Source organism: Macrosteles quadrilineatus, unplaced genomic scaffold (assembly GCF_028750875.1).
Source record: "Macrosteles quadrilineatus isolate MER2022 unplaced genomic scaffold, UCM_ALF_1.0 Scaffold_9__3_contigs__length_116548681, whole genome shotgun sequence".
NCBI classification, from domain to species: Eukaryota; Metazoa; Arthropoda; class Insecta; order Hemiptera; family Cicadellidae; genus Macrosteles; species Macrosteles quadrilineatus.
In genome coordinates, this window is record NW_026542602.1 from 57,138,460 (window position 1) to 57,148,499 (window position 10,040).

The 10,040-nt window shown below is 38.7% G+C and overlaps 1 protein-coding gene across 1 annotated transcript; it reads right to left on the bottom strand.

The window, feature by feature from the left end:
* Positions 1-290: 290 nt before the first annotated feature.
* Positions 291-5,331, bottom strand: LOC129003471 (uncharacterized). Its single transcript, XM_054431765.1, has 3 exons — positions 3,401-5,331; positions 1,973-2,045; positions 291-404 (listed from the first exon to the last, which is right to left on the bottom strand). The coding sequence occupies exons 1-3, from the start codon at positions 5,329-5,331 to the stop codon at positions 291-293; spliced, it is 2,118 nt and encodes a 705-aa protein (XP_054287740.1).
* Between the last annotated feature and the right edge of the window lie 4,709 nt (positions 5,332-10,040).

The window sequence follows — 10,040 nt, forward strand, 5'->3', positions numbered from 1 at the left end:
TTGAATGCTGTTTAGCCTTATTTGGATGAACTACCAAGTTGTTGTCACCATATGCAAAATAACCAATTTCCTTAGGCAGAGCCAACGGTAAAAACTGGTATTTGGGCTGATTCAGAGATTTACAGAAAATGTAGATATTTTCAAAAACAAGACCATTTGGATCGAATAATAAATTAAACACAACATTTGTTTTACCCGAGTTGCTGGGGCCTGAAAGAATCCCGCGAATTGAGTCTGGTAGCAGATGGCCATGTTTATTTCTAGATGCCAGACCCTCGCCGAGATACTCGTCATAGTTTTTTACCGTCAAAGGGGGACTCTGCTGCGCCACACGCATCGTAGTCAACTGATTGTAGCGCACTCACCCTATCGTTTATAAATACGCCCGGATACAGCTGCTTGATCTACACAGAGCCGTCACCGGATGCTCTAAATAAGAATGTCGCTTTTACTAAGCCACGTGTCGCTTCTCTTGTCAAAGCCAAGCCATCTGACTTTTATTTTATCTCCTTTCCGCTGTAACACTCTTTCAACTAAATATACATCCCCGGTCTTAGATTTATTTAGCTCCTGTTCATAAAACCCTCCCTTTAGTATTTCACCGTTATGGTCTTTGAGTACATATGTAGGTGGTTTTGTCGGTTTGATGGCGTAAATGGTGAAAACCTCGTTTGTCCAGTTTGGCAGATAGCCTTTAGTAAAAACTCTTTTATACTTGCTAATCCTAACACTATCCCCCAGTTTAAATTTTGGTGCCACCCTTTTTCCCTTCTTGTTTATCCTTTTTAATATTTCCTTTACATTCTGTTGTTTCACGTCTTTTGGTTTCATACCAATTGTTTTATGTACCGAGTTATTATATCGTTTGAGAATATCAGGAAGTAATGACAACCATTCATATGTACCCTTTGCGGTAAACTCTTTCCACATCCACTGTTTCAAAGTTCTGTTATATCTTTCCACGATACTAGCTTTTAAATCAGAAAACGTAGAATAATGGTTAATTTTATACTTTTTCATGAGAGCACCAATATGTTTATTAAACCATTCGGTCCCCTGATCGGTTTGAAAGTGTTTCATCTTATGTTTTATCAAAATAGGTTCAAGTGCCTTGGCAACTGCCGGACCTGTCTTATCTTTTAATGGGACTGCAAAACCGAGTTTTGAAAAACAATTGATCATAGTCATGATGTATCGATTACCTTTATTGAACTTTGCATAAGGCTGCATCTCTACGAGATCGGCCTGGTACAAATCATTCAACCCTTTAAGAGTCACTTTCCGTCTAGTGTAATTTTTTCTAGCAGGTTTGTGTAGCTCTTCAGCTATAGCACGTCTGACATCCATTGTTAAAATGATACAACTTGACAGTGTATTGATAATTTATTAAGTTTTTTAGAAATGCTGCGGCCCCTCCACCGCCGCAGCTCGTGATGGCCTCCAAAAACAAACTAGTTGCCACCTCCGTTTATTTTTTGTTGTTTTACAAGTATTTAGTTTTTACAATGTTTACAAGTGACTTTACGGAAGATAAATAAAGGAGCCATGCAAATGCGGCATGTTTCTTTTGGGACTTTAAACTTTGGATACATGTAGTTACCTCTTCGCTTTAAGCGAGAAGGAAGATCAACCATTCTTCCACAGTCAATACATAACCTACTGGAGCCTCTAAAAGACTCATAGTAGTTTAGGGTTACATAACCACAGTTTTCCCTATGATAGCTCAAAACGTCCTGCCTTAGCGTTGATGGAAGATCAACACTTTCTTTTACATAAGGTAAAAGGATAACGTTTGTGCAAATCTCCCTAATTGAAAGCTCAGACAGGGACAACATGATGGCAAGAAGGTTCTAAATAGAATAGTCTTTTTATTTGCCCCCCAGAAAAGCTGCGGCCCCTCCACCGCCGCAGCTCGTGACGGCCTCCAAAAACAAACTAGTTGCCGTCTCCGTTCCCCCAAAATTTCTCTTACCACCTTCTCAAGGATGGGATCAAAGATTGTAGACAGGAACATCTTCTCAATCTGGTCCAATTGTATAGACGTGCTGCACAGATGGTGCATCTATCTCTTGGAGTCTTAAATTTTGCTACACATACAACTGTTCCAAACCGTCGAAAAGAAATATTCGCTGCCTCTCCACAATCCTTACAAAACTCTTCATTGTCGAGAAAACAAATATAGTAGTAGACATAGCCACAGTTTTCATGGTGGTAATTGAATATGTAATCTTTAATCACAGGTGGGATTGCTGCTTGCTTTACAGCACTCAAAAGAAACATGTTATCAGTAATTGTTCTAGCTGAGAGCTCAAGTAGGGACAACATGGTGGCGAGAAGGTTCCAAGTGGAATGACACTCACCCCTCCACACATGGTTTACGGGCCTTTCGGCCGCGCCAGTGACCTTCATACATGGTTTAGAGGCTTTTTAGTCAGCCGTGCCAGTGACCTTCACATATGGTTTACGGGCTTTTTAGTCAGCCGCGCCAGTGACCACCATTCACACATGCACAAGGAGTAGCTCAAGTCCCTCCAGATTTGAGCGCCTCAATGTACAAACACATTCAAAAATAGCCCCACTCCAGTTGGATCTCAGCCACCATGTGTTTCGCATCGTGTTTCGGCTGGATATTCTCCATCAAGCGCGACGAGCCGTCACCGTTTATCGTCAAGACTAGGGTGGTATTTCTTAGGCCGGTGGAGCCAATCTACGAAGAACTTCGACCCTTGGATCTCAGGCCACCACCGTTACCACCAAGAAACACAGAATATGCCACCATAAAGGTATGTAGTGATAGTGGAGAGGGGAGCGCAACACATGTGCAGCATGTGCAACATGTGTTCAGTGTCCAACATGATCTCTCTGATGCTGGTCGTTCATGATTTTGTTCAACATTATTTATATCGCAGAGTATGTGAATTTTTAAATTTGAATGAAGAAGACAACGATTCAGATACAGATTCGGAATTTGGGGTCAATTGGGGACCGGGAGGGTGGAACGGGTTGAACGAGGTGGATATTGGGGACTGAGATGAGTTGAGTGACAGTGATAGTAGTGATTCAGGAGTTGAGATTTTGGTGAGTTTTTTGAATTTTAAACCCATATGGAAGTGTATCATAATTGCTACCATGTTTCCTTTTTGGTCCAGTAATTTTAAACTGTTTGACCTCACTGATTGTAACTATATTTCTATCCTTTGTTCGTCTGATTCTATTTTCCTCAATGTCCATTGTTTGTGCAGCATCACCAAGGACCATCTCTTTCAAACTGTCAAATCCAATCTTTTTAGAAGTTTTCATATTTAATGTAAGCCCTTTTACTTTACAAACGGGAATCAATTTTTGTTTGTTTGTTGACCACACGAGGTATGCATAGGTTTTTGGCCCTCCGGATACAAACTCTGTTATGTATGAACCTGGTCCATACTCGGCCAACTCATCAGTCATTTCCCCTAGATAATCTCCCGTGGGAACTCTATACAAACCACCCTTGTATACATACAATACAGAATCAGTATCATAATACAACACTTGACCACCCAAAGCATCTAGATGCTCATAGAGCTTCAATCTCGCTTGGGCAGTAGTGTAAGCTGCCAACACAACATTTACATTTTGCAATGGCTCCCCAACCTCCTCAATGTACTCCCAGCTAACAACAAGAACCTCATCATTGACAATCTGTACTCTATTTACATCAATTTCAGAGCTAGTTAACATTTTGAAAAGTGTTTTTGGGTCCCTGACAATCGTAGCTTTTGTCTGATTTTCACGCTGTCCAAATTTTCCCCAAAACGAGTTCAACATCAGTTTAGCCAACGACCTCAAACCACCATTCTTGATAATTTTGTCTTTTTCCAATTGGACACCCTCTTTTTTAAAATAATCCTCAATGTACTTGTTTTTGTCCTCGTCTGTTTCACACCAGCCCGGGAACCCAGATGCTTCCTGTTTCATTTTTAAAAATGTATTTATAAAGTCAGTAAACAACCCACCGTTTTCATATGTGGCTACCTTATACTCCCAAAGTTCATACATGTCGAGTACAACATAGCCCTTTTCTACAGCTTTACGAACTTCGTCCATGGTCCAGGTCCCAATAAGTGCTCTGTCACCACTTTCGTGGTCGCAATCACTTTGAATCTGACCATCTCCACAAGTCGCGCACAAAACAAACATTAACTTGTCATTCATTTTGGCTGGGAGAACGGGGTGATAGAGCTCACGAGGTGGAAGTACTTTACACTTTAATAGACCCTCAACATTGAGACCTCTCTGTCTACACTCTTTGTCTCCTACATAGATTGTCGGATGCCCTACAGGGTACTTGCCGTATTTACATACCCAGGGATAGAGAGAGCATACATCCACGTATTCAATGGTTTCCCCTTCGGCGCATTTGTGATAGGTTTTGGCATTCCCGGTTCGGCCCCCAAAAAATGCTTGCCTCGGATTCAGAGGTAAATTGTTGAGGATCGGCAGCTTGTCTAGATGTTTTAGGTTTTCCGTCTTTTTTAACTTTCTAAATTCACATTCCCACATTTGTACGACGTTATCGCCCAACTTTGCTATTTTAGTTTTAGTCCGTTCATATCGCAAGTGAAGTGAGTCAGAGGGATCCTCTTTCAAAGCAAGTTCACGGTCGTAGGGAAAGCATTTGGGACAGCCGTGCCAGTAGCAGCCTTGAAATTCGTAAATATTCTGACCGTCAAACCCATCTACTTTCAGTTTATTGATCTTAACTTCTTTTCCACGACCAGCGTGTTCAATTCTAACTCCACGTTTCTCCTCTTCCCACGATAGCCACTGTAAAGCAATAGCCGACTGAGCGTCTGCAAGCCTATACCCGTTTTTAGGAACGATGCCAATGGTATTTTTCTTCAAAAAGTTCCGACGGAAGGCCAAATTGCATGCACTGGCGATGGTTACAGCTTCAAGAAACGGGTCAACATTACACTCTTGCAGAAAAATTGAACGGAACTTTAAGCAAGCTTGGGCCAAGATATCAACGTCCGACATACAATACTCGAGGATTTCTTTCTTAAAGTCAAATGTAACTTGGTTTGCAACTTGATCATTATACCAGTTTTCAAAATCTTTATATGATTTTTCAAACATAGATTCTGGGCAGTAAAACTCCTTTGGCGGCATAGAGCCCACATAATTTTGATTCTTAAGAGTGTTAAAGAGGTGGGGGAAATAGCCTTTCTTCTTTTCCGGGGGCAAGTCAAAGGCTTTGGGCAGTGCAGCAAGAGGCATAGGGAAATAACTAAGTGAATCAACAAACCTCACATTGTCAATCTCCATCAAAATGACCTTAGTTCCCCGCATTACAAGTTTCGGAGTAAACTTTGTATCCTCCAACACATATTTGAGCAAAAACTGGAAATCAAAACCCTGCCCATTGTGTGCAATAACACATACATCTTTAAAATTTCTACGGACTTGCATCACATAGTCCATGAACTGAGTGACTGGTTCAGAACTAAACACTCGTGTACGATTTTTACAAGCCATACAAAATTTAGCCTCAATACACTGATAACAAAACTGTTGTGACACACACAAGTTCACTTGATGCAATTTAGACTCAGGATCTGAGGGCAGAGACTCATCTTGACGGGTTTCCAAGTCAAAGAAAATAAACAAAAACTCTTTAGATTTAGGCTTTCTTGTGTCAGGTTTCATATAGCATTTGTGGTTAGGTTCTTCAAATGAACTGCAAGGTTTGCAATATACTTCACCACATTTATGAGGCTTAGATCGATCTCTAATCCAAACCAATTTCCCACAGTCTAGACATTTCTTTACATTTTTACATCTATCAGCTTGATGCGCGATAAAACATCTCTGATTTTTATAAGTCATGTTACATTTAGGGCACAGAACACCACCACTCTCCACTACACAGGGAGGTGAGATAGTTTGACACTGTGGGCAAATGTTTGAGCAACGATGCTCTCTTTTATGATCGTAGGGTACATGACAGGCTTCACAGAAATAATTACAAACAAAAGCAGCAGTCAAACAATTAATCACATTGTAGTGTCCATTGTGAAACAACAAGTTAATTTGGAACTTAGGGTTCTCTACATTTCCCTCAAAGTAGACATCACGTCCTTTCCTGTCATAGTTGTACACGACAATTTTGTAGTCCCTCAAAAACCCCTGAAATTTTTCAAGTTCCGGGATCCCAGCTCCACCCTCTGGCATTTCAACCCTAGCTCGACGCACAAGTTCCTGAGCCCTGATTGTTTGCCTATTTGCCCTATCCTTTCTAACTGCATTATAGTCAGGATCTTTACTTACACTGGCCATAGCCACTACAATTGCACGGGGAAGACACAATTTATCTTTATTATTTATAACAACAATTCCCCGTCTTGCCTTGCATTCCTCATCAAACGTATTGTAAAACCCTGGTCTTACCCTTCCAGAGCCTACAGGAAGGTTAATTCTAGTGCATTCCACTTTAAAAGTGTCGGTTGATTTTATGGATTCAGAGTTTGATTGCACAATACCACCAAAGATTTGCCACAAAACGTTTTCATCAATTTCAGTAGCAGGCCGAAAATTTACATAGCCGGGTGCTTTTGATTTCAAGTTGAGACTCTCCAAAGTAAATCCAAGTTGATCATTTTCAAAAGCTTGTTCTTTCATACTATTTACAATTTGTGCAAAACCTTGTCTCAACCAATCTATCTCATTAGTCTCCGGAGGCGGATTAGTGAATTTAAATACTGTTTTACTTCCATACAATCTAAATTTATTTACATAAGTTTGATCGGTACTTATTAAAGTAACAGGCTCGACTACTTTAACGGGTTCAACTATTTCATCAGATACGTTATCAGCCATACTAACATCCATCGTCGTCAAACGCCTAGAGCAAAGTAAAAGGGACGCGGAGACACAAGATCTTGTGGGGCCACAGTCTGCGCGCGCACACGGCTAAATATAGCTCACCGATGCGCACTACAACACCGAGACACAAGATGTGGTGGGGACACAGCTGCGCGCACACAAAGCTGAATATAGCACACCGCTTGCACAATACGTTACACAAAAGAAACAAAGTTCACTTACCACTGATGTGTCATAAATAATCAGACTAACATTAACACTAGAAATAACTTGCAAACATAACCTCAAAACATCAAACACAAGAGCACACGTCCAACACATTCAATATCCAAAAGCAAAGTGAAAGAAAATAAGTACTGAAAGTTTAAATAGAAATATTGACCAATCACACAACATATCACCTATTTATGACCATTCAGGTACAAGCTTATTACAACCAATCAGCAGCCAGGACACACGTCGTTAACACTTTCTTGTTTTGTTACAGAGCCGTGATGAAGAAGAAGAAGAAGAAGATTTATAGTATTTGTAAATATTTTTAAAAGTATGTAAATATAAATCGTAGATGTAGTAGCATTAAAACATATTTTAAATCAAACAATGTTTGTAATTATCCAGAGCACATAACTCAGTGGAGGTTATTTCATTTAGCAAGAGTTGATCATTACAGAGGTTTTTAAGTTGGCGGGAACCTACGCAATACGTGAGGTTATGCAACTTGGCACAAAAATAAGTTTAGACAACATAGGAGACCAGGGGAATGGCTGCCTAGGGGGAGGGGTGCTCTGTAATTAGCTTGGGCGTAGGAGGAGGGTACTCTCTAATTAGCTGGGGCGTGGCCTAGGAGGAGGGGTGCTCTCTGATTGGCTAGGGGGCGTGGCTTAGAGGGAGGGGTGGGGATGAAATGCTGCTCTCTGATTGGTGGCCTCAAGAGCTGGGTAGCCTACTTACGCCGTAACTACATGGCCCCCAGCGGTGTACGCCAGAACATATGGTGACCACAGCACAGCTGACTGGCTATATTTAGTTCTTTTTGTCTATGGATGTACCAAAGTAGGGCAACACTTGATTTACTTGCTATATCCCCGCACTGAATTCAAACCTACTTGTTCATGAAATTGCTTGAGGCTTCTGTAGACAGACAGTTAAAATTGTGTAAAACTAGCCACATAAAAGTATATCTTTGCCATAGAAGAACGTCTACATTTATAGATCTTACTAAAACTTAGGGTAATTAAATCTGGAATTAAGTTCATCCAATAATATTTGGGTAATCAATGTTTATAGATTATCTTTAGAGTAATGCTGCAGTTTAACATGAGAAGTTAAGTCTGACCTTTATTAAAATTAAATATACATGTAAGATTTTGCTACAAATATTGACTATTAGTTTTAAGGATAAAATCTAAATCAAATATATTTTTTCAATCGTTGGAATGGAGAACTAATCTGTAAAGTAGTGTTTCTTCGTAAAACTGTACGTACATAAATAAGAATTTATAATCCATATATTTTATTGTATATAATTTTTCATTCTATATAATAAGTCAATTTAAACATGCAGAGTTAGTTTATTAATAGTATTGCTTGGGTTGCTTTTTTACTGACTATCTCCTATTTATTTTGCCAGAGAGCTTAACAAAATTAATCTAAATTTAATATTAAATTGATATCTAGTGAAAAAAACGTCTTAAGCTGTAGATGAAGAAACCCTGGGTTTATTTCCGATATATAATAAACTTTTTGGGTTCTTTGTTTTCTCCAGTATGAAACATTCAAAAAAAAATATATCTGTTACACAAATTTTACTTTAGGAAATTCCGTAATTTACACTAAACTATGCTAGCAATTGTTTACGCATAATTGATTTGAACAGTTAATAATTACATTTTAATATAGCACTTCACATAAAAATTTAAATCATCTATATACAACAGGTAAAATAAGTTTCATATAAATTGGTAAACTTATTTTATTAACGAATATTTTCAATCACCGATAGTGTTGGCATAGTGTATAGTGTGTCTATCTGTAGGTCACAAAAAGTGTAAGCAAACGCATACGGAAAATACAAGGTCGTGGCATTTCAAATAGCACCCCGCATCACTGTATGGTTTTAGTCTATTTGCTGTAGTTTGTCAACAGAATGACAGCTCGTTCGTACATCGTTGTATGTGGATTGACGGTGATAAAATGTGACGAGTAGAATTAGTTTATATTTAATATTATATGGGTGTACTAATCCGTTAACTGGGAACTTACTGTTTGCCTATTTCAGGTACTAAAATCAGAGTAGTTCATTTAGAGTTTGGATGTTTAGCATTTAGTACCTTAGTTCATCAGGACTTTGCGAGCTTTGATAGTTTGGATATTGACTTAGTCTCGTATAAGATTATATTATGCATTAAGATGTCTTGAAATATAATGAAAGTTTCCACCTTATTAAAATACAAGTTTTGATGGCATTATTTACTCCAACTAGTATTTTTTGTAGATTATTGTAATATTTCACAGGTACTGTTCTATAGTCTTTTTTTGTCCTAAAACGCTTGGCTCGAACCTGGGATTGTTTTTCACATAACTTCAGGCTAGACCTAGGGGTTGCGGCATTATCACTTAGGTAAACCCCATTGGTGATTTGATGGGGATCGAACCCGGGACCTCAGGGACTGAAGTCCCGCGCTCTAACCACTACGCCAGCTCGCTCTCCATAGTATTCATAGAAGCTCTGTTCTATAGTATTTCAATCACAGTTTCAATTTCAATTTTTGTTCGAATAATGAGTTCATGAATGTTATTGAAACAAAATTGTGTTTTTTATTTTGCTAATACCAAAACACCTGCTAGTCGTTTAACACAAACAATTATTATTCTTGTCATTCTAAAGTGACTCGAAATTAACGGAATTAACTTATGAGCTATTTGGAAAACATTGATTTAAATATACAGAATACAATGGTACACAAGAAATATAATTATTTGTGTTATTTAACTACAGTTCCTTGAAATTTTAAATATTATATTTTTAATGCATATTCATTCTTATTAACATAGGTTTTTAACGCATAGGACAACCAGATTTTTATACTTTCATAATCTCTTGAGCAATTTCAAATAATCACGCAAAAGTGTATTTAACAATGAAAGGTTGACGTATTCATTCTTTCGAGCCAAAA